Source organism: Oncorhynchus keta, chromosome 13 (assembly GCF_023373465.1).
Source record: "Oncorhynchus keta strain PuntledgeMale-10-30-2019 chromosome 13, Oket_V2, whole genome shotgun sequence".
In the NCBI taxonomy this organism is placed as follows: domain Eukaryota; kingdom Metazoa; phylum Chordata; class Actinopteri; order Salmoniformes; family Salmonidae; genus Oncorhynchus; species Oncorhynchus keta.
The window spans coordinates 51492815-51518436 of record NC_068433.1 but is presented as its reverse complement, the minus strand read 5'-3'; the positions used below and the strand labels follow the sequence as shown (position 1 = coordinate 51518436).

Sequence of the window (25622 nt, the reverse complement as noted above, 5' to 3'; positions counted from 1 at the left end):
TGCAGCTTACTATGACTGCAGCATTGGTCACTACAGCTTACTATGACTGCAGCATTGGTCAATACAGCTTACTATGACTGCAGCATTGGTCAATACAGCTTACTATGACTGCAGCATTGGACACTGCAGCTTACTATGACTGCAGCATTGGTCACTACAGCTTACTATGACTGCAGCATTGGACACTACAGCTTACTATGACTGCAGCATTGGTCAATACAGCTTACTATGACTGCAGCATTGGACACTACAGCTTACTATGACTGCAGCATTGGTCACTACAGTTTACTATGACTGCAGCATTGGTCAATACAGCTTACTATGTATGACTGCAGCATTGGTCACTACAGACTGCAGCATTGGTCAATACAGCTTACTATGACTGCAGCATTGGTCAATACAGCTTACTATGACTGCAGCATTGGACACTACAGCTTACTATGACTGCAGCATTGGTCAATACAGCTTACTATGACTGCAGCATTGGACACTACAGCTTACTATGACTGCAGCATTGGACACTACAGCTTACTATGACTGCAGCATTGGTCAATACAGCTTACTATGACTGCAGCATTGGTCAATACAGCTTACTATGACTGCAGCATTGGACACTACAGCTTACTATGACTGCAGCATTGGTCAATACAGCTTACTATGACTGCAGCATTGGTCACTACAGCTTACTATGACTGCAGCATTGGTCAATACAGCTTACTATGACTGCAGCATTGGACACTACAGCTTACTATGACTGCAGCATTGGTCAATACAGCTTACTATGACTGCAGCATTGGACACTACAGCTTACTATGACTGCAGCATTGGTCACTACAGCTTACTATGACTGCAGCATTGGTCACTACAGCTTAGTATGACTGCAGCATTGGACACTACAGCTTACTATGACTGCAGCATTGGTCACTACAGCTTAGTATGACTGCAGCATTGGACACTACAGCTTACTATGACTGCAGCATTGGTCACTACAGCTTAGTATGACTGCAGCATTGGACACTACAGCTTACTATGACTGCAGCATTGGTCACTACAGCTTACTATGACTGCAGCATTGGTCACTACAGCTTACTATGACTGCAGCATTGGTCGCTACAGCTTAATATGACTGCAGCATTGGTCGCTACAGCTTACTATGACTGCAGCATTGGACACTACAGCTTACTATGACTGCAGCATTGGACACTACAGCTTACTATGACTGCAGCATTGGTCACTACAGCTTACTATGACTGCAGCATTGGACACTACAGCTTACTATGACTGCAGCATTGGTCACTACAGCTTACTATGACTGCAGCATTGGACACTACAGCTTACTATGACTGCAGCATTGGTCACTACAGCTTACTATGACTGCAGCATTGGTCACTACAGCTTACTATGACTGCAGCATTGGTCACTACAGCTTACTATGACTGCAGCATTGGACACTACAGCTTACTATGACTGCAGCATTGGACACTACAGCTTAATATGACTGCAGCATTGGTCGCTACAGCTTACTATGACTGCAGCATTGGTCACTACAGCTTACTATGACTGCAGCATTGGACACTACAGCTTACTATGACTGCAGCATTGGTCGCTACAGCTTAATATGACTGCAGCATTGGTCACTACAGCTTACTATGACTGCAGCATTGGACACTACAGCTTACTATGACTGCAGCATTGGACACTACAGCTTACTATGACTGCAGCATTGGACACTACAGCTTAATATGACTGCAGCATTGGTCGCTACAGCTTACTATGACTGCAGCATTGGACACTACAGCTTACTATGACTGCAGCATTGGTCACTACAGCTTACTATGACTGCAGCATTGGACACTACAGCTTACTATGACTGCAGCATTGGACACTACAGCTTACTATGACTGCAGCATTGGACACTACAGCTTACTATGACTGCAGCATTGGACACTACAGCTTACTATGACTGCAGCATTGGACACTACAGCTTACTATGACTGCAGCATTGGTCAATACAGCTTACTATGACTGCAGCATTGGACACTACAGCTTACTATGACTGCAGCATTGGTCACTACAGCTTACTATGACTGCAGCATTGGTCACTACAGCTTAGTATGACTGCAGCATTGGACACTACAGCTTACTATGACTGCAGCATTGGACACTACAGCTTACTATGACTGCAGCATTGGACACTACAGCTTACTATGACTGCAGCATTGGTCACTACAGCTTACTATGACTGCAGCATTGGACACTACAGCTTACTATGACTGCAGCATTGGTCACTACAGCTTACTATGACTGCAGCATTGGTCACTACAGCTTACTATGACTGCAGCATTGGTCACTACAGCTTACTATGACTGCAGCATTGGTCAATACAGCTTACTATGACTGCAGCATTGGACACTACAGCTTACTATGACTGCAGCATTGGACACTACAGCTTACTATGACTGCAGCATTGGACACTACAGCTTACTATGACTGCAGCATTGGACACTACAGCTTACTATGACTGCAGCATTGGACACTACAGCTTACTATGACTGCAGCATTGGACACTACAGCTTACTATGACTGCAGCATTGGACACTACAGCTTACTATGACTGCAGCATTGGACACTACAGCTTACTATGACTGCAGCATTGGTCAATACAGCTTACTATGACTGCAGCATTGGTCAATACAGCTTACTATGACTGCAGCATTGGACACTACAGCTTACTATGACTGCAGCATTGGACACTACAGCTTACTATGACTGCAGCATTGGACACTACAGCTTACTATGACTGCAGCATTGGTCAATACAGCTTACTATGACTGCAGCATTGGACACTACAGCTTACTATGACTGCAGCATTGGTCACTACAGCTTACTATGACTGCAGCATTGGTCACTACAGCTTACTATGACTGCAGCATTGGTCACTACAGCTTACTATGACTGCAGCATTGGACACTACAGCTTACTATGACTGCAGCATTGGACACACACCCTTCCAGCTCCATTCATTTACTCTGGATTCTCCCAACCTGCACTGTATTTTGTTGTTGTTGAATTGAACCTTTATTTAACTAGGCAAGTCAGTTAAGAATACACTCTTAATTACAATGACGGCCTGCACCGGTCCAACCGGGACAACGCTGGACCAATGGTGGCAGCCCTATGGGACTCCCAATCACGGACGGTTGTGATACAGCCTGGATTTGAACTAGGGTGTCTGTAGTGATGCCTCTAGCACTGAGATGCAGTGCCTTAGACCGCTGCACCACTCGGGAGCACTAGGCCCAATTTGCATGCATACAGCCGTGCAGCGTGCAGCCGTGTGCGTATGTGTGTGGGTGTGTGTTTCCGTATGCGTGTGTGTCTGATATTGCGCAGTGCTCTGACGCACCTGACCTGATCTGGTACAGATTTGTCAATGGTTGTGGTGGGCGGATATCCCACGCCTGCTACTTTATGAATTTCTGTGTTGCCTAGCAACCGTGTGAAACCTTTGCCTTCCCTCTCTCCCCCCATCTCTCTCCATCATTCTCTCTGCAGGGGCTCCACAGTGAAAAAGTTCATACCTTTTTTCCTCTAAGCTGTACTTTCAGCTGAAGGAACCCCGCACCGCTTTACCAAACACACCCACACCTAAAATGGTCCTTGGTTGTCATGGCATCAGTCTGCGTTCACATGGAGAGGACAGAGGATCCACGTCTGTGTGAGAAGAGAGATGGAACCCCCTCCACTCAAACACACATATGCAAGACATGCGACAGAGAAGGACAGGTTTTTCCACCTTCTCAATGCCCATATATAGGAACTGGGGCAATGAAAGACGTTTGATGAGGACTTGGGGTTGCTACTGTGGCTGGCTGGCTGGCTGGCTGTCTCGCTCGCACGCACGCACGCACGCACGCACGCGCACGCAATACGCACGCACGCACGCACTGCACGCACGCGCACGCACGCACGCACGCACGCACGCACGCACACACACACACACACACACACACACACACACACACACACACACACACACACACAGCAGCCTTTTACAGTCACCCTCTGCAGCATACATCAGAGTACAGTCCGTCTCTCTGACTGACAGCTTGAGTGACAGCTGAGACCTCGCTACCACGCCGATCGATACAGCGATTAACACACTTCTGTCAGACAGTGAGAGGGAAATGTGGAGAAAGAGATGGCAGGTGATGTAGGGAAGGAGAGAGAGAGATGTGGGGTGATGTAGGGAAGGAGAGAGAGAGAGATGGGGGGTGATGTAGGGAAGGAGAGAGAGAGAGATGGGGGGTGATGTAGGGAAGGAGAGAGAGAGATGTGGGGTGATGTAGGGAAGGAGAGAGAGAGATGTGGGGTGATGTAGGGAAGAGAGAGAGAGATGTGGGGTGATGTAGGGAAGGAAGAGAGAGAGATGGGGGGTGATGTAGGGAAGGAGAGAGAGAGATGGGGGTGATGTAGGGAAGGAGAGAGAGAGAGATGGGGGGTGATGTAGGGAAGGAGAGAGAGAGATGTGGGGTGATGTAGGGAAGGAGAGAGGGAGAGATGTGGGGTGATGTAGGGAAGGAGAAAGAGATGTGGGGTGATGTAGGGAAGGAGAGAGAGATAGATGTGGGGTGATGTAGGGAAGGAGAGCAAGAGATGTGGGGTGATGTAGGGAAGGAGAGAGAGATGGGGTGATGTAGGGAAGGAGAGAGAGAGAGATGGGGGTGATGTAGGGAAGGAGTGAGAGATGGGGGTGATGTAGGGAAGGAGAGAGAGATGGGGGTGATGTAGGGAAGGAGAGAGAGATGGGGGTGATGTAGGGAAGGAGAGAGAGAGAGATGGGGGTGATGTAGGGAAGGAGAGAGAGATGGGGGGTGATGTAGGGAAGGAGAGAGAGATGGGGGTGATGTAGGGAAGGAGAGAGAGAGATGGGGCGGTGATGTAGGGAAGGAGAGAGAGATGGGGGGTGATGTAGGGAAGGAGAGAGAGAGATGGGGGTGATGTAGGGAAGGAGAGAGAGATGGGGTGTGATGTAGGGAAGGAGAGAGAGATGGGGTGATGTAGGGAAGGAGAGAGAGATGGGGTGATGTAGGGAAGGAGAGAGAGATGGGGTGATGTAGGGAAGGAGAAAGAGAGATGGGGGTGATGTAGGGAAGGAGAGAGATAGATGGGGGTGATGTAGGGAAGGAGAGAGATAGATGGGGGTGATGTAGGGAAGGAGAGAGAGAGATGGGGGTGATGTAGGGAAGGAGAGAGAGAGATTGGGGGTGATGTAGGGAAGGAGAGAGAGATGGGGGCTGATGTAGGGAAGGAGAGAGAGAGATGATGGTGATGTAGGGAAGGAGAGAGAGATGGAGGGTGATGTCGGGAAGGAGATAGAGAGATGGGGGGTGATTTAGGGAAGGAGAGAGAGAGATGGGGGTGATGTAGGGAAGGAGAGAGAGAGATGGGGGGTGATGTAGGGAAGGAGAGAGAGAGATGATGGTGATGTAGGGAAGGAGAGAGAGAGAGATGGAGGGTGATGTCGGGAAGGAGATAGAGAGATGGGGGGTGATTTAGGGAAGGAGAGAGAGATATGGGGGGTGATGTAGGGAAGGAGAGAGAGAGATGGGGGTGATGTAGGGAAGGAGAGAGAGAGATGATGGTGATGTAGGGAAGGAGAGAGAGAGATGGGGGGTGATGTAGGGAAGGAGAGAGAGAGATGATGGTGATGCAGGGAAGGAGAGAGAGAGATGGAGGGTGATGTAGGGAAGGAGATAGAGAGATGGGGGGTGATTTAGGGAAGGAGAGAGAGAGATGGGGGGTGATGTAGGGAAGGAGAGAGAGATGGGGGGTGGTGTAGGGAAGGAGAGAGAGAGAGAGATGGGGGTGATGTAGGGAAGGAGAGAGAGATGATGGTGATGTAGGGAAGGAGAGAGAGATGGGGGGTGATGTAGGGAAGGAGAGAGAGATGGGGGTGATGTAGGGAAGGAGAGAGAGAGAGATGGGGGTGATGTAGGGAAGGAGAGAGAGATGATGGTGATGTAGGGAAGGAGAGAGAGAGATGGGGGGTGATATAGCGGAAGGGAGAGAGTGAGATGGGGGTGATATAGGGAAGGGAGAGTGAGATGGGGGTGATGTAGGGGGAGAGATGGGGTGATGTAGGGAAGAGAGAGAGATGGGGGTGATGTAGGGAAGGAGAGAGAGATGGGGGCTGATGTAGGGAAGGATAGAGACGTGGGGTGATGTAGGGAAGGATAGAGAGATGGGGCTGATGTAGGGAAGGAGAGAGAGAGATGTGGGGCTGATGTAGGAAAGGAGAGAGAGAGATGGGGGCTGATGTAGGGAAGGAGAGAGAGATGGGGGCTGATGTAGGGAAGGAGAGAGAGAGAGATGGGGGCTGATGTAGGGAAGGAGAGAGAGAGATGGGGCTGATGTAGGGAAGAGAGAGAGATGGGGGCTGATGTAGGGAAGAGAGAGAGAGATGGGGTGATGTAGGGAAGAGAGAGAGAGATGGGGGCTGATGTAGGGAAGGAGAGAGAGAGATGGGGGCTGATGTAGGGAAGGAGAGAGAGAGATGGGGGCTGATGTAGGGAAGAGAGAGAGATGGGGCTGATGTAGGGAAGGAGAGAGAGAGATGGGGGCTGATGTAGGGAAGGAGAGAGAGAGATGGGGGCTGATGTAGGGAAGGAAGAGAGAGATGGGGGTGATGTAGGGAAGGAGAGAGAGAGATGGGGCTGATGTAGGGAAGAGAGAGAGAGATGGGGGCTGATGTAGGGAAGGAGAGAGAGAGATGGGGGCTGATGTAGGGAAGGAGAGAGAGATGGGGGCTGATGTAGGGAAGGAGAGAGAGAGATGGGGGCTGATGTAGGGAAGGAGAGAGAGAGATGGGGGGTGATGTAGGGAAGGAGAGAGAGAGATGGGGGTGATGTAGGGAAGGAGAGAGAGAGATGATGGTGATGTAGGGAAGGAGAGAGAGAGATGGGGGTGATGTAGGGAAGGAGAGAGAGAGATGATGGTGATGCAGGGAAGGAGAGAGAGAGATGGAGGGTGATGTAGGGAAGGAGATAGAGAGATGGGGGGTGATTTAGGGAAGGAGAGAGAGAGATGGGGGGTGATGTAGGGAAGGAGAGAGAGATGGGGGGTGGTGTAGGGAAGGAGAGAGAGAGATGGGGGGTGATGTAGGGAAGGAGAGAGAGATGATGGTGATGTAGGGAAGGAGAGAGAGAGATGGGGGGTGATGTAGGGAAGGAGAGAGATGGGGGTGATGTAGGGAAGGAGAGAGAGAGAGATGGGGGGTGATGTAGGGAAGGAGAGAGAGAGATGATGGTGATGTAGGGAAGGAGAGAGAGAGAGATGGGGGGTGATATAGCGGAAGGAGAGAGTGAGATGGGGGGTGATATAGCGGAAGGAGAGAGTGAGATGGGGGTGATGTAGGGAAGGAGAGAGAGATGGGGGTGATGTAGGGAAGGAGAGAGAGAGATGGGGGTGATGTAGGGAAGGAGAGAGAGAGATGGGGGCTGATGTAGGGAAGGATAGAGAGACGTGGGGTGATGTAGGGAAGGATAGAGATGGGGCTGATGTAGGGAAGGAGAGAGAGAGAGATGCGGGCTGATGTAGGAAAGGAGAGAGAGAGATGGGGGCTGATGTAGGGAAGGAGAGAGAGAGATGGGGGCTGATGTAGGGAAGGAGAGAGAGAGATGGGGGCTGATGTAGGGAAGGAGAGAGAGAGATGGGGCTGATGTAGGGAAGGAGAGAGAGAGATGGGGGCTGATGTAGGGAAGGAGAGAGAGAGATGGGGGTGATGTAGGGAAGGAGAGAGAGAGATGGGGGCTGATGTAGGGAAGGAGAGAGAGAGATGGGGGCTGATGTAGGGAAGGGAAAAGAGAGAGGGGGCTGATGTAGGGAAGGAGAGAGAGAGATGGGGCTGATGTAGGGAAGGAGAGAGAGAGATGGGGGCTGATGTAGGGAAGGAGAGAGAGAGATGGGGGCTGATGTAGGGAAGGAGAGAGAGAGATGGGGGTGATGTAGGGAAGGAGAGAGAGAGATGGGGCTGATGTAGGGAAGGAGAGAGAGAGATGGGGGCTGATGTAGGGAAGGAGAGAGAGAGATGGGGGCTGATGTAGGGAAGGAGAGAGAGAGATGGGGGCTGATGTAGGGAAGGAGAGAGAGAGATGGGGGCTGATGTAGGGAAGGAGAGAGAGAGATGGGGGCTGATGTAGGGAAGGAGAGAGAGAGATGGGGGCTGATGTAGGGAAGGAGAGAGAGAGATGGGGGTGATGTAGGGAAGGAGAGAGAGAGATGGGGGCTGATGTAGGGAAGGAGAGAGAGAGATGGGGGCTGATGTAGGGAAGGAGAGAGAGAGATGGGGGCTGATGTAGGGAAGGAGAGAGAGAGATGGGGGCTGATGTAGGGAAGGAGAGAGAGAGATGGGGGTGATGTAGGGAAGGAGAGAGAGAGAGATGGGGGGTGATGTAGGGAAGGAGAGAGAGAGAGATGGGGGTGATGTAGGGAAAGAGAGAGAGAGATGGGGGTGATGTAGGGAAGGAGAGAGAGAGATGGGGGTGATGTAGGGAAGGAGAGAGAGAGATGGGGGTGATGTAGGGAAAGAGAGAGAGAGATGGGGGTGATGTAGGGAAAGAGAGAGAGAGATGGGGGTGATGTAGGGAAGAGAGAGAGAGATGGGGGTGATGTAGGGAAGAGAGAGAGAGATGGGGCTGATGTAGGGAAGAGAGAGAGAGATGGGGGCTGATTTAGGGAAGGAGAGAGAGAGATGGGGGTGATGTAGGGAAGGAGAGAGAGAGATGGGGGCTGATGTAGGGAAGGAGAGAGAGAGATGGGGGTGATGTAGGGAAGGAGAGAGAGAGATGGGGGCTGATGTAGGGAAGGAGAGAGAGAGATGGGGGCTGATGTAGGGAAGGAGAGAGAGAGATGGGGGCTGATGTAGGGAAGGAGAGAGAGAGATGGGGGTGATGTAGGGAAGGAGAGAGAGAGATGGGGGCTGATGTAGGGAAGGAGAGAGAGATGGGGGCTGATGTAGGGAAGGAGAGAGAGAGATGGGGGCTGATGTAGGGAAGGAGAGAGAGAGATGGGGGCTGATGTAGGGAAGGAGAGAGAGAGATGGGGGCCAAGGGGAAAGTTGTGGAGAAAAAGCAAAGAAGTGAACCCGAGTGGAAAATGAGAGAGAGAAATTTCACCACTTAAAAATAGGAAGAGAACAGAGCCCAGTGGGACTGCCATCACTCTGACAATCTGACAAACCGGACGGATGAGAGGAGGAAGGAGAGAAGAACAGATGGAGAGAAGGAGGAGAGAAAAAGGGAGGGAGACTGAGGAGGTGTGGAGTAAGTCTGCTTTGGTGGTGGACATTCGTGCAGAAAATGCGTTCTTACTTTCAATTGAACCTCTAAAATTAAACAATATGGATGGATATTTTGTGAAGATTGTTGAGTAATTGATTGGTTGAACAAACACTTTGAAAGTTCCAGGACTAGTTGAACCATCCTGTTATAAGTAATATTATTTCCTTGGTGAGAGGCCACCGTGACAAACCAATCAGAAGGGAGCTGATTGCCTTGGGGACAGGGAGAGCAGGTGTGGGGAGAATTTTGGGCTAGTTGAAACCAAAATGAGGCTAGTTGTGAACAAAATGTACACACACACACAAAATCCCAAAAGTGGACCCTGCTAATCGGTCAGGGACTCCATCCCAGGCCCATCATCCCCCACCACACAGAGACCCAGGTGTTGATAGATAGTTAACTCTAGCCAGGCTGTGGGCCAGACACAGGAGGGAAGAGGGGGGAGAGAGGGAGGACAGAGGGGGGAGGACAGAGGGGGAGACAGGGGGGGAGAGGGAAGGGAAAGGGTGGGCAGGAGAGGGAGGGGAAAGGGGGGGCAGGAGGGGGAGAGGGAGGGGAAAGGGGGCGGCAGGAGGGGAGAGAGAAAAAGGGGGAGACAGGAGGGGAGAGAGAAAAAGGGGGAGACAGGAGGGGAGAGAGAAAAAGCGTGAGACAGGAGGGGGAGAGAGGGAGGGGAAAAGAGGGAGACAGGAGGGGGAGAGAGGGAGGGGAAAAGAGGGAGACAGGAGGGGGAGAGAAGGAGGGGGAGAGAGGGAGGGGAAAAGAGGGAGACAGGAGGGGAGAGAGGGAGGGGAAAAGAGGGAGACAGGAGGGGGGAGGGAGGGGAAAGAGCTGGGAGAATGGATACTGATGCTCTTCCCCGTTGTGGAGACAACAAGAAAGAGAAAAATTAAGGGAGAGAGAAAGAGAGAGAGAGAAACTAAATGAAGAGAGAAAAAGACATTCAGAAACATAGTAAGAAAGATAGATAGTCAGAAAGATATTCAGAAATATACAGTTGAAGTCGGAAGTTTACGTACACTTAGGTAGGAGTCATTAAAACTAGTTGTTTAACCGCTCCACAAATTTCTTGTTAATATAGTTTTGGTAAGTTGGTTAGGACATCTACTTTGTGCATGACAAGAGTAATTCTTCCAACAATTATTTTAAGACTGTATCACAATTCCAGTGGGTCAGAAGTTTACATACACAAAGTTGACTGTGCCTTTAAACAGCTTGGAAAATTCCAGAAAATTATGTCATGGCTTTTGAAGCTTCTGATAGGCTAATTGACATCATTTGATGTATGTCAAGGCCTACCTTCAAACTCAGTGCCTCTTTGCTTGACATCATGGGAAAATCAAAATAAATCAGCCAAGACCTCAGAACAAAAAAATTGTAGACCTACACAAGTCTGGTTCATCCTTGGGAGCTATTTCCAAACGCCTGAAGGTACCACGGCCACTCAGGTACCAAGGTACCACTCAGCAAGGAAGAATGCACTGCTCCAAAACCACCATAAAAAGCCAGACTACGGTTTGCAACTGCACATGGACAACGATCATACTTTTTGGGGAAATGTCCTCTGGTCTGATAAGACAAAAATAATACTGTTTGGCCATAATGACCATTGTATGTTTGGAGGAAAAAGGGGGAGGCTTGCAAGCCGAAGAACACCATCCCAACCGTGAAGCATGGCAGCATCATGTTGTAGAGGTGCTTTGCTGCAGGAGGGACTGGTGCACTTCACAAAATAGATGGCATCATGAGGATGGAAAATTATGTGGATATTTTGAAGCAAGATCTCAAAGACATCAGTCAGGAAGTTAAAGCTTGGTCGCAAATGGGTCTTCCAAATGGACAATGACCCCAAGCATACTTGGTATTGGAGTGGCCATCACAAAGCCCTGACCTCAATCCCATAGAAAATTTGTGGACAGAATAGAAAAAGCAGAATTGAAAAAGCGTGTGTGAGCAAGGAGGCTTACAAACCTGACTCAGTTACACCAGCTCTGTCAGGAGGAATGGGCCAAAATTCACCCAACTTATTGTGGGAAGCTTGTAGAAAGCTACCTGAAACGTTTGACCCAAGTTAAACAATTTAAAGGCAATGCTACCAAATACTAATTGAGTGTATGTAAACTTCTGACCTACTGGGAATGTGATGAAAGAAATAAAAGCTGAAATACATCATACTCTCTGCTATTATTCTGACATTTCACATTCTTAAAATAAAGTGGTGATCCTAACTGACCTAAAACAGGGAATATTTACTACGATTAAATGTCAGGAATTGTGAAAAAAAACTAGTTTAAATGTATTTGGCTAAGGTGTATGTAAATTCAGACTTCAACTGTAGATAGTGAGAAAGATAGATAGTGAGAAAGATAGATAGTCAGAAAGACAGACAGTCAGAAAGACAGTCAAAGATTGACAGTCAGAAAGACAGATAGTCAGAAAGACAGATAGTCAGAAAGATAGATCGTGAAAGAGAGCAAGTGGTCGAGAGAGATACTATGTGGTGCTCACGGCAACACAACGACAAACGCACACCAAGTGCAAAACGTTAGACGACATCCTCTGATCTCTATTAGTCATGGAAATACATAAACATATTGCTACATGGCCAAGCAGAGCTGCATTCTGCTGGGTGATGTATATTAACCGAGGGTTTCAGAGGCAACAAGCCATGCAAACTGGGAAACAGGCCATTAGAGTGACTTATGTTTGAGACAGGGCAATTATAGCATAGTATACTGGCACTCCATAACAATGGTTATCAGTTATATTAATGACAGGAGGTGTAGGAATACAAGTGAAAGGGGGAAGTGTGTGCGTACCTGTGACAGGCTGGAGAAGCCCAGGTTGTGACAACCGTTGCAGGGTGTGAGGGCCTCCCAGAACCCAGCGGGGCCACAGCTCTTCTCCCCCTCCTCTTCCTCCTGGGCCGGGGGAAGTGGGGGAGTGGGCCGCTGCAGAGAGATACAATACACACGGTTCATTTAAAACACACACTCACAACACACACACACACACACACTGAATCTCACACAGCACTATTCCAGATCACTACAGAGAAACACAATACCATATTGAAGATGTAAAAAATGTGTTGGTCTGATATGTACGAGGAAGTGAATCCAAATGCAGAACTGGAAGTCTTTTGAAAACTATTCATGCAAATTGTTGACAAGCACCTGTTAAGAAACTAACCGTGGGAACTGCTAGATCCTCCTGGATTGATGACGAACTGAAACATTTTATGTTTCAAAGAAATTATGCAAAAGAGGTGGCAAACAAGTCAGGCTGCACTGCCGATTGGTCAAGATAATGTCAATTGAGAAATGTTGAAACTAAACAAAAAGAAGAAAGTATTACCAAACAAAGATAAATGACAAAAAAAAAAACTATTCATCTCCATCATTCACTGAAGTTGATGGGCCTTTCATAACAAAACCTTTTGGTGCCAATCATTTCAAATGACTATTTTCACTAGTAGTGGAAAAACTCAGAAGTGAAACAGTAAACCATCATATTTTGGTATAAAGTATTTAATAATGAAGGAGAAGGATTGCTGTTTTCAATTCAGTCAAGTTAGTTTGGGAGAGGTGGAAAAACAGTTTTTATCCATCAATAATGATAAGCCTCCAGGTATAGACAACCTTGATGGTAAACTATTGAATGGTAGCAGACTATATCACCACCCCTATTGGCTAGATCTTTAACCAAAGCCTGAAGGAGTGTGTGTGTCCATAGGTGTGGATGGAAGTAAAAGTAATTCCACTGCCTAAAAATAGTAAAGCACCCTTTGCTGGCGCTAACAGCCACCCAGTCAGTTTGCTGCCTATTTTTAGTTAACTGATGGAGATAATTGTGTTTGATCAAATACAACACTATTTTTCAGAGAACAAGTTAACTACTGATTCAGCATGCATATAGAGAAGGACACTCAACTTGTACTGCACTGACTCAGATGACTGATTGGTTAAAATACATGTATAATAAGATGATAGTTGGAGCTGTATTGTTAGATTTCAGTGCAGCCTTTGATGTTATTGATCATACATTATTATTGAAAACAACGCACTTGGTATGGCTTTACATCACCTGCCAACACATGGTTGGAGAGTTATTTATCCAATAGAACCCAGTGTTCTTCAATGGAATCGTCTTTAACATCCGATATCTACAATGAGGTATCCCTCAGGGCAGTTGCCTTGGGCCGTTACTCTTCTCTATTTTAACAAATAATTTGCTGTTGGTCTTACACAAAACTAGAATGCCTACATATGCGGATGATTTCACACTTTACAGCACTCAAAGCCAGTGAGCTCACTGAAATTCTAAATAAGGAAACAGTAAGTATCAAAACTGCAGCTGGCTCATAAACAAAGCAGAACGCTTAACTGCACATACAGAACTAACACCAACAACATGCATGCTAGTCTTTCCTAGTTGAGGGCTGACAAGAGATGAACTGCTTCTCCTAGTTTTAATGAGAAATATTACTGTGACGAAAATACCTGTCTGCATAATCAAATAACGTTCAGCTCAGACACTCATTCACACCCCACAAGACATCCCACCAGGGGTCTCTTCACAGTCCCCAAGTCCAAAACAAATTCACAAATTTTTATACAGAGCCATGATCGCACGGAACTCTCTTCTATCTCCCATTACTCAAACAGCAAAAGGACCTTAAAAAATACTGATTAAAAAAACAACTCATGGACTGGCAGAGACAAACACACACATCATTTTTGGTGCATTGTTTGTATATAATTGTATTTAAAATGTGTGTGACTTGTTACTTTGTAATGTTCAGTGTTTTTTGTGGACCCCTGGAAGAGCAGCAACTGCTTCTGCAAAAGCTACCGCGGATCCTGACAAACAAATAATACACACACACGTGCACGCTAACACACACAATATGCCCTTTTCACAGGGTCTGTATTGCCAAGAGGATATATGTTTAGACAGGTCTTGTGAAAGGGGTATTGTCTCCTGATAATAGCAGTGACCCAAATGATGCAGAGGGAAAGCCCAAGGTCCCAGTGAGATTGAGAGGCAGAGAGGCAGGGGAAATGGAGAAAGAGCAAGACAGCAACAGAGAGAGAAAAAGAATGATAGAGAGGGGCAGATGGAGTAAGGAGGAGAGGGAGAGACATTTTTGTAGAAAATAAATGGAAGAACCAGAAGGTCACCAGTCTTATGAGACTAAACAAAATGCAATATAGACATACTCTACAAAACACACAATAATCATCTCTCTCACACACACACACACACACACACACACACACACACACACACACACACACACACACACACACACAATAATCATCTCTCACACACACACACACACACACACACACACACACACACACACACACACACACACACACACACACACACACACACACACACACACACACACACACACACACACACACACACACACACACACACACACACACACACACACACACACACACTGCAGGTCTATTAGATGGGCTTAACACTGATACCATTATTATTTTTCCATGTCCCAAATTGGATCCTATTCCCTACATACTAGGGCACTACTTTGAAAGGGTGCCAAAAACACTGCCAGAAAGGGTTCCATTTGGGACACAGGCTTCAACATGGACCCAGGCAGCCAGGTCCTTCCAGGTCTGCTCAGTTGAATGATGATACACTCATTTGGTGGAATAATATTAGCATGTGCTATCTAATGAATATTTCTTGTTCTCTGTTGAACGGTAGAGGTGATTTGTCAGAGCTAGGCCCGTTGGAAGCCTGGGGGTAGAGTCGTTGGACTCCTTGACACCACAAAGTACTATGTTTAGTGGGGAAAAAGCTGGTTTGTTGTGTGCTACTATTAAGGTAGTGTGGGCTTGACTGTGTTGTCAATTGTCAATGGTCATCTTACAATCACACGTGACAAGGCCATGTCGGTACGGGCCACCAAGGCCATGTCGGTACGGGCCACCAAGGCCATGTCGGTACGGGCCACCAAGGCCATGTCGGTACGGGCCACCAAGGCCATGTCGGTACGGGCCACCAAGGCCATGTCGGTACGGGCCACCAAGGCCATGTCGGTACGGGCCACCAATGCCATGTCGGTACGGGCCACCAAGGCCATGTCGGTACTGGCCACCAAGGCCATGTCGGTACGGGCCACCAAGGCCATGTCGGTACGGGCCACCAAGGCCATGTCGGTACGGGCCACCAAGGCCATGTCGGTACGGGCCACCAAGGCCATGTCGGTACGGGCCACCAATGATGTCACATCATTATTAAACAAACATAATGAACACCTATTTGTGACCTGGCTGTTGACTTGTTCTATTCAGTAACCAGCATGTGGATTTCGTTGCCAAGAGGCTTTTCCGTAGCCAGCGAGGCCCTTCCGTAGTGTACAGCAGACGTAGTGAGGAGGGCAGTGGGCTACACACATAGACATCCAACACTTCGTCTATGGTTATACCTCAGCTCTGGAACCAGGAAGTTGATGAGTGTGTCCTACAGCAGATATGGGAGGTGACCATGTTTTTATTCATCAGTCTGTCTGATGGACAGATGCTGCATCGCTCTCTGACATTTACAGTGTGCCATGCTAATGGAGGTGCATGCATACAAATGAGCCCATAGGCCTGTATGGGCGCAGGGGACATATTCACACATCCAGATCCATAGACAGCCATATAAATAAGTACGAGACACACACATACAGACACTGACCAAGAAGACACAAAATCTAATACATACTGTTCGTAACCCTCTCCATTACATGTGCTCTCTCTCTCTCTGTGTGTGTGTGTGTGTGTGTGTGTGTGTGTGTGTGTGTGTGTGTGTGTGTGTGTGTGTGTGTGTGTGTGTGTGTGTGTGTGTGTGTGTGTGTGTGTGTGTGTGTGTGTGTGTGTGTGTGTGTGTGTGTGTGTGTGTGTTTGCGCCTACATCGTCGCCTCAGTGTGTAACTGATTGAGACGTGTTTGTGCTTCTATTAAACCAAGGCAAGGCCTGCCCAGAGGCTGTTGCTCCATCAAGCCACCCACTCCCACCACACACACAGCGACAGTGGTTTGATTCAGACCAGATCAATTCCTGTTAGTGTGCCGCACCAAACGCCACAGGTATCAATCTCCCTGGAAACGAGAGAAACTGGACCCCTGTCACCATGATGAAAGCCCTTCTACCAATCAGCTCTCAGGGGTAACCAAGGCCTTGTTCTAGTGCTAAAACACGCACCCTTCCTTCCTACCTTATTGCCTTCCTTCCTACCTTACTGCCTTCCTTCCTACCTTACTGCCTTCCTTCCTACCTTACAGCCTTCCTTCCTACCTTACTGCCTTCCTTCAAGTGAATTCCAGCAAAATCACTGATTTGATGTAAAGCAAGGATTCCATTACATCGCTGTCACCGATCCAGTCATGTCAGATCAGTGGTTACTTTACAGAAGGAAGGAGGATGTTCTATACTGAACAGAAATGTACAGTGCATTCTGAAAGTATTCCAACACATTCAATTTTTCCCTCTTCAATCTACACACAATACCCCATAATGACAAAGCGAAAACAGTTTTCATTTTATTTTAGCAAATGTATGAGAAATTTAAAACAGGAATACCTTATTTACATAAGTATTCAGACCCTTGAAAAATGAAATTGAGCTCAGGTGCAACCCGTTTTCCATGGATCATCCTTGAGATGTTTCTACAACTTGGAGTCCATCTGTGGTAAATTCTATTGATTGGACATGATTTGGAAAGGCACAAACCTGTCTATATAAGGTCCCACAGTTGACAGTGCATGAAGCAAAAACCAAGCCATGAGGTGGAAGGAATTGTCATAAGAGCTTGTGTTGGGCACAGGTCTGGGGAAGGGTACCAAAAAATGTCTGCAACATGAAGGTCCCCAAGAACACAGTGGACTCAATCATTCTAAAATGGAAGAAGTTTGGAACCACCAAGACTCTTCCTAGAGCTGGCCGCCCAGCCAGACTGAGCAATTGGGGGAGAAGGGCCTTGGTTCGGGAGGTGACAAAGAACACGATGGTCACTCTGACAGAGCTCCAGAATTCCTCTGTGGAGATGGTGGAACCTTCCAGAAGGATAACCATTTCTGCAGCACTCCACCTATCAGGCCTTTATGGTTGAGTGGCCCAGCCAGATCCCAGAGATGTTCCATACGAACGAAAAACGTTCACAAATTTGTTTACATCCTTGTTAGTGAGAATGTATCCTTTGACACGACAAATCAAATCAAATCAAATGTTATTTGTCACATACACATGGTTAGCAGATGTTAATGCGAGTGTAGCGAAATGCTTGTGCTTCTAGTTCCGACAATGCAGTGATAACCAACAAGGAATCTAACTAACAATTCCAAAACTACTGTCTTATACACAGTGTAAGGGGATAAATAATATGTACATAAGGATATATGAATGAGTGATGGTACAGGGCAGCATACAGTAGATGGTATCGAGTACAGTATATACATATGAGATGAGTATGTAGACAAAGTAAACAAAGTGGCATAGTTAAAGTGGCTAGTCATACATGTATATGTATTACATAAGGATGCAGTCGATGATATAGAGTACAGTATATACGTATGCATATGAGATGAATAATGTAGGGTAAGTAACATTATATAAGGTAGCATTGTTTAAAGTGGCTAGTGATATATTTACATAATTTCCCATCAATTCCCATTATTAAAGTGGCTGGAGTTGGGTCAGTGTCAATGACAGTGTGTTGACAGCAGCCACTCAATGTTAGTGGTGGCTGTTTAACAGTCTGATGGCCTTGAGATAGAAGCTGTTTTTCAGTCTCTCGGTCCCAGCTTTGATGCACCTGTACTGACCTCGCCTTCTGGATGATAGCGGGGTGAACAGGCAGTGGCTCGGGTGGTTGATGTCCTTGATGATCTTTATGGCCTTCCTGTAACATCGGGTGGTGTAGGTGTCTTGGAGGGCAGGTAGTTTGCCCCCGGTGATGCGTTGTGCAGACCTCACTACCCTCTGGAGAGCCTTACGGTTGAGGGCGGAGCAGTTGCCGTACCAGGCGGTGATACAGCCCGCCAGGATGCTCTCGATTGTGCATCTGTAGAAGTTTGTGAGTGCTTTTGGTGACAAGCCAAATTTCTTCAGCCTCCTGAGGTTGAAGAGGCGCTGCTGCACCTTCTTCACGACGCTGTCAGTGTGAGTGGACCAATTCAGTTTGTCTGTGATGTGTATGCCGAGGAACTTAAAACTTCCTACCCTCTCCACTACTGTTCCATCGATGTGGATAGGGTGTTCCCTCTCCTGTTTCCTGAAGTCCACAATCATCTCCTTAGTTTTGTTGACGTTGAGTGTGAGGTTATTTCCCTGACACCACACTCCGAGGGCCCTCACCTCCTCCCTGTAGGCCGTCTCGTCGTTGTTGGTAATCAAGCCTACCACTGTTGTGTTGTCCGCAAACTTGATGATTGAGTTGGAGGCGTGCGTGGCCACGCAGTCGTGGGTGAACAGGGCGTACAGGAGAGGGCTCAGAACGCACCCTTGTGGGGCCCGCGTGTTGAGGATCAGCGGGGAGGAGATGTTGTTGCCTACCCTCACCACCTGGGGGCGGCCCGTCAGGAAGTCCAGTACCCAGTTGCACAGGGCGGGGTCGAGACCCAGGGTCTCGAGCTTGATGACGAGCTTGGAGGGTACTATGGTGTTAAATGCCGAGCTGTAGTCGATGAACAGCATTCTCACATAGGTATTCCTCTTGTCCAGGTGGGTTAGGGCAGTGTGCAGTGTGGTTGAGATTGCATCGTCTGTGGACCTATTTGGGCGGTAAGCAAATTGGAGTGGGTCTAGGGTGTCAGGTAGGGTGGAGGTGATATGGTCATTGACTAGTCTCTCAAAGCACTTCATGATGACGGAAGTGAGTGCTACGGGGCGGTAGTCGTTTAGCTCAGTTACCTTAGCTTTCTTGGGAACAGGAACAATGGTGGCCCTCTTGAAGCATGTGGGAACAGCAGACTGGTATAGGGATTGATTGAATATGTCCGTAAACACACCGGCCAGCTGGTCTGCGCATGCTCTGAGGGCGCGGCTGGGGATGCCGTCTGGGCCTGCAGCCTTGCGAGGGTTAACACGTTTAAATGTCTTACTCACCTCGGCTGCAGTGAAGGAGAGACCGCATGTTTTCGTTGCATGCCGTGTCAGTGGCACTGTATTGTCCTCAAAGCGGGCAAAAAAAGTTATTTAGTCTGCCTGGGAGCAAGACATCCTGGTCCGTGACTGGGCTGGGTTTCTTCTTGTAGTCCGTGATGGACTGTAGACCCTGCCACATGCCTCTTGTGTCTGAGCCGTTGAATTGAGATTCTGACAGGTATGGGATATCAAGAACCTTATTAAACAGCATGTCATTACACAGGTGGACCCTGTGCTGGGGACAAAAGGCCACTAAAAATGTGCAGTTTTTTAACACAACATAATGCCACAGATGTCTCAAGTTTTGAGGGAGTGTGCAATTGGCATGCTGACTGCAGGAATGTCCACAAGAGCAATTGCCAGAGAATGTAGTCTGCACAAACTATCAGAAACCGTCTAAGGGAAGCTCATCTGCATGCTCGTCGTCCTCATCAGGGTCTTGACCTGTGACTGCAGTTCAGCGTCGTAACTTCAGTAGGCAAATGCTCACCTTCGATGGTCACTGGCTCCCTGGAGAAGTGGGCTCTTCATAGTTGAATACCGGTTTCAACTGTACCAAGCAGATGTGTGGGCGAGAGGTTTGCTGATGTCAACGTTGTGAACAGAGTGCCGCATGGTGGCAGTGAGGTTATGGTATGGACAGGCATATGCTACGGACAACAAACACGTGTATTTATTGATGGCAATTTGAATGCACAGAGATACTGTGACGAGTTCCTGAGAACCGTTGTCGTGCCATTCATCCGTCTCCTTCACTTCAAGTTTCAGCATGTCGCAAGGATCTGTACACAATTCCTGGAAGCTGAAAATGTCCCAGTTCCTTCATGGCCTGCATACTCACCAGACATGTCACCCATTGAGCACGTATGAGATGCTCTGGATTGACTTGCACGACAGCATGTTCGAGTTCCCGCCAATATCCAGCAACTTCGCACAGCCATTGATGAGGAGTGGGACAACATTCCACAGCCCACAATCATCATCCTGATCAACTCTATTCGCAGCGTGAGGCAGCGTGAGGCAAATGGTGGTCACACCAGGTGCTGACTGGTTTTCTGATCTCTGCCCCTACTTTATGTTTAAGGTATCTGTGACTAATAGATGTTTCTGTTGTCCCAGTCATGTGAAATCAAAAGATTAGGCCCTAATTTATTTATTTCAATTGACTGATTTCCTTACATGAACGGTAACCCAGTAAAATCTTTGAAATTGTTGAATGTTGAGTTTATGTTTTTGCTCAGTAAACATGTCTGCCTTACAGCGTGTCCGAGGCTGCCCTCTCCTGGTGACTAAATGCTACTACAGTAATGGACCCCAGAGTGATGCAGTAGAACATGGTTTTCCAATCTAAGAATAACAATAAGACCGTACCCAAAATTGCGAAAATGGTCCCACCCTCCACATCCCCCTTGATTACCCCTGGTCCCATCCACACTCCCTCATCCAAAATGGTCATCACCCTCCACATCCCCCTTGATTACCCCTGGTCCCATCCACCCTCCCTGATCCAAAATGGTCCCCGCCCTCCACATCCCCCTTGATTACCCCTGGTCCCATCCACACTCCCTCATCCAAAATGGTCCTCACCCTCCACATCCCCCTTGATTACCCCTGGTCCCATCCACCCTCCCTCATCCAAAATGGTCCCCACCCTCCACATCCCCCTTGATTACCCCTGGTCCCATCCACCCTCCCTCATCCAAAATGGTCCCCACCCTCCACATCCCCTTGATTACCCCTGGTCCCATCCACCCTCCCTGATCCAAAATGGTGCTCACCTTTCTGACTCTGCTCAGGGTGCCGTTACTGCGTCGCTCCTCGTCTGATAGGTGACCGCTGCCAAAGCTCTCCATGGAATGAGAGTGGGATGAGATGGTCTGGCAGAGCTCCTAAGTAGAGGAGAGTGGAGTCGGGTACTAATTTAATGACTTGGTTTGATCACCACAAGCATCAGCAATGATTCCAAAGACAACACAAGGATCTATAAGACAAAGATGAAGAGAACAACAACATAACACACCTCAAAGGAGTAGTCTCTGTCCCGACACATCTTCATCTCATTCAGCAGCTTGGAGAGCTCCCCTGTCACAGCATCATCTGGGGAGGAGGAGAAGGAGGAGGAAAGGAGATGGGGGAGAGGGAGGAGTAGAGGGAGCGAAGGAGAGACGAGGGAGAGGAGAGAGATTACAAGGGGAGAGAGATTACAAGGGGACAGAGAGGGGAGATATGGGGAGAGAGAGAGAGAAGATGGGGGAGAGAGAGGGGAGATATGGGGAGAGAGAGAGGGGAGAGAGAGAGAGAAGATGGGGGAGAGAGAGGGGAGATATGGGGAGAGAGGAGATGGAGAGATATGGGGAGAGAGAGGAGATGGGAGAGGGGGAGAGAGAGGAGATGGGAGAGGGGGAGAGAGAGGAGATGGGAGAGGGGGAGAGAGAGAAGATGGGAGAGGGGGAGAGAGAGAAGATGGGAGAGGGGGAGAGGAAATTGTGTATAGTCAAAGGAAGGGGGAAAAAATACAATATGTTTTCAACAATTAGCGTTAATTGTGACATGTAAGGCTGTTAAAGAATGGAGAGGTGAGAAAGAGAGCTGAAGTCAAAAGAGAAGAAGCCTCTTTCTCCATCACTCTCTCTCTTTCAATCTACTTTTCTCTGTGGCCTCTTTCGGAATCAGTATCTACCTTCTGCCACTGTGGCACACACACATCTTGGAGTGACCTGCTCACCGATGGTATTTCCTTCAGTGAAAACAGCTAGAGACAGAGTACTATAGTACATAATGATGATGGATCAAACTGGGGTTGTTTCTACTGAACAAATTACCTAAAGAGAGCAGACCTGGCCAAATACAAGTCAACACCTTAATATGTTCCTCTCTGTGTGGCGGCGTTCTAATCCTGGAAGTAGTTCCTCCGGTCTGCCCCCGTTCACTGGCCTTCACAGACCTGAAAGCACCACTCTCTCCCTCCCCCTCCCTCTCTCCTTTCTCCACCACACCCTCTCTCCTCCTTTCTCCACCACACCCTCCCTCTCTCCTTTCTCCACAACACCATCCCTCTCTCCTTTCTCCACCACACCCTCCCTCTCTCCACAACACCCTCTCTCCTCCTTTCTCCACCACACCCTCCCTCTCTCCTTTCTCCACCACACCCTCCCTCTCTCCACCACACCCTCCCTCTCTCCTTTCTACACAACACCCTCCCTCTCTCCTTTCTCCACCACACCCTCCCTCTCTCCACAACACCCTCCCTCTCTCCTTTCTCCACCACACCCTCCCTCTCTCCACCACACCCTCCCTCTCTCCTTTCTCCACAACACCCTCCCTCTCTCCTTTCTCCACAACACCCTCCCTCTCTCCTTTCTCCACAACACCCTCTCTCCTCCTTTCTCCACAACACCCTCTCTCCTCCTTTCTCCACAACACCCTCCCTCTCTCCTTTCTCCACAACACCCTCCCTCTCTCCTTTCTCCACAACACCTTCTCTCCTCCTTTCATCACAACACCCTCCCTCTCTCCTCCTTTCTCCACAACACCCTCCCTCTCTCCTTTCTCCACCACACCCTCCCTCTCTCCTTTCTCCACAACACCCTCCCTCTCTCCTTTCTCCACAACACCCTCCCTCTCTCCTTTCTCCACAACACCCTCCCTCTATCCTTTCTCCACAACACCCTCCCTCTCTCCTTTCTCCACAACACCCTCCCTCTCTCCTTTCTCCACCACACCCTCCCTCTCTCCACCACACCCTCCCTCTCTCCTTTCTCCACAACACCCTCCCTCTCTCCTTTCTCCACAACACCCTCCCTCTCTCCTTTCTCCACAACACCCTCTCTCCTCCTTTCTCCACAACACCCTCTCTCCTCCTTTCTCCACAACACCCTCCCTCTCTCCTTTCTCCACAACACCCTCCCTCTCTCCTTTCTCCACAACACCTTCTCTCCTCCTTTCATCACAACACCCTCCCTCTCTCCTCCTTTCTCCACAACACCCTCCCTCTCTCCTTTCTCCACCACACCCTCCCTCTCTCCTTTCTCCACAACACCCTCCCTCTCTCCTTTCTCCACAACACCCTCCCTCTCTCCTTTCTCCACAACACCCTCCCTCTATCCTTTCTCCACAACACCCTCCCTCTCTCCTTTCTCCACAACACCCTCCCTCTCTCCACAACACCCTCCCTCTCTCCTTTCTCCACAACACCCTCCCTCTCTTCTTTCTCCACAACACCCTCCCTCTCTCCTTTCTCCACAACACCCTCCCTCTCTCCTTTCTCCACAACACCCTCCCTGTCTCCCTCCTTCTCTCCACCATTCCCTCTCACCCTACAATAAAATGTGTTCAGGCGTGCACGAGCTGTGCTGAATGTGTATTTTCTGCTCCCTCCCTCTCTCTCTCTCCGTCCCTCAATAAAGATAATTAAAGGGGAGTGCGACTGGTGGTGATTGAGAAGAGAGAGAGTGCAGCGGGAATTCTATGAGAGATACCAGTGCACCGCTCCAACTCAGCCACTAGGGGCAGTGTTGGATAAGGGGAAAACACTATTGAAGTTGACTGAGGTAGTACAGGTTCATACCAACAAGCAATGCTCACCATGTGTGAAGTAGATACAGTGCCTTCGGGAATGTATTCAGACCCCGGGACTTCATCCACACTTTGTGTTACGTTACAGCCGTACACTTTTTCCCATCATCAATCTACACACAATACCCCAGAAATGTTTTGCTAATTTATTAAGAATAAAAAACTGAAATAGCACATTTAAATAAGTACTCAAAATCAGATCAAAATCAAATCAAATGTATTTGTCACATACACATGGTTAGCAGATGTTAATGCGAGTGTAGCGAAATGCTTGTGCCTCTAGTTCCAACAATGCAGTAATAACCAACGAGTAATCTAACCTAACAATTCCACAACTACTACCTTATACACACAAGTGTAAAGGGATAAAGAATATGTACATGAAGATATATGAATGAGTGATGGTACAGAACGGCATAGGCAAGATGCAGTAGATGGTATAGAGTACAGTATATACATATGAGATGAGTAATGTAGGGTATATAAACATAAAGTGGCTAGTGATACATGTGTTACATTAAGATGGCAAGATGCAGTAGATGATAGAGTACAGTATATACATATGAGATGAGTAATGTAGGGTATGTAAACATTATATTAAGTAGCATTGTTTAAAGTGGCTAGTGATGCATTTTTTACATCAATTTCCATACATTTCCATTATTAAAGTGGCTGGAGTTGTGTCAGTGTGTTGGCAGCAGCCGCTCAATGTTAGTGGTGGCTGTTTAACAGTCTGATGGCCTTGAGATAGAAGCTGTTTTTCAGTCTCTCGGTCCCTGCTTTGATGCGCCTGTACTGACCTCGCCTTCTGGATGATAGCGGGGTGAACAGGTAGTGGCTCGGGCGGATGTTGTCCTTGATGATCTTTATGGCCTTCCTGTGACATCGGTTGGTGTAGGTGTCCTGGAGGGCCGGTAGTTTGCCCCCAGTGATGCGTTGTGCAGACCTCACTACCCTCTGGAGAGCCTTACGGTTGTGGGAGGAGCAGTTGCCGTACCAGGCGGTGATACAGCCCGACAGGATGCTCTCGTTTGTGAGTGCTTTTGATGACAAGCTGAATTTCTTCAGCCTCCTGAGGTTGAAGGGGCTCTGCTGCGCCTTCTTCACCACGTTGTTTGTGTGGGTGGACCAATTCAGTTTGTCTGTGATGTGTATGCAGAGGAACTTAAAACTTACTACCCTCTCCACTACTGTCCCGTCGATGTGGATAGGGGGGTGTTCCCTCTGCTGTTTCCTGAAGTCCACAATCATCTCCTTTGTTTTGTTGATGTTGAGTGTGAGGTTATTTTCCTGACACCACACTCCGAGGGCCCTCACCTCCTCCCTGAAGGCCGTCTCGTCGTTGTTGGTAATCAAGCCTACCACTGTAGTGTCGTCCGAAAACGTAATGATTGAGTTGGAGGCGTGCATGGCCACGCAGTCGTGGGTGAACAGGGAGTACAGGAGAGGGCTCAAGAACGCACCCTTGTGGGGCCCCAGTGTTGAGGATCAGCGGGGTGGAGATGTTGTTACCTACCCTCACCACCTGGGGGGCGG

The 25622-nt window shown here is 48.3% G+C and overlaps 1 protein-coding gene across 1 annotated transcript in view; it reads right to left on the bottom strand.

Annotated features, from left to right (window-relative positions):
* Positions 1 to 25622, bottom strand: part of LOC118392606 (ankyrin repeat and sterile alpha motif domain-containing protein 1B-like) — a 368819-nt gene that overhangs the window by 198686 nt on the left and 144511 nt on the right. Inside the window, exons 9-11 of the mRNA XM_052460670.1 lie at positions 21532 to 21608; positions 21290 to 21400; positions 12161 to 12292 (exon numbers count right to left, since the gene is read on the bottom strand). Coding sequence (XP_052316630.1) covers positions 12161 to 12292; positions 21290 to 21400; positions 21532 to 21608 — 320 coding nt within the window. The remainder of the gene's footprint in view (positions 1 to 12160; positions 12293 to 21289; positions 21401 to 21531; positions 21609 to 25622) is intronic.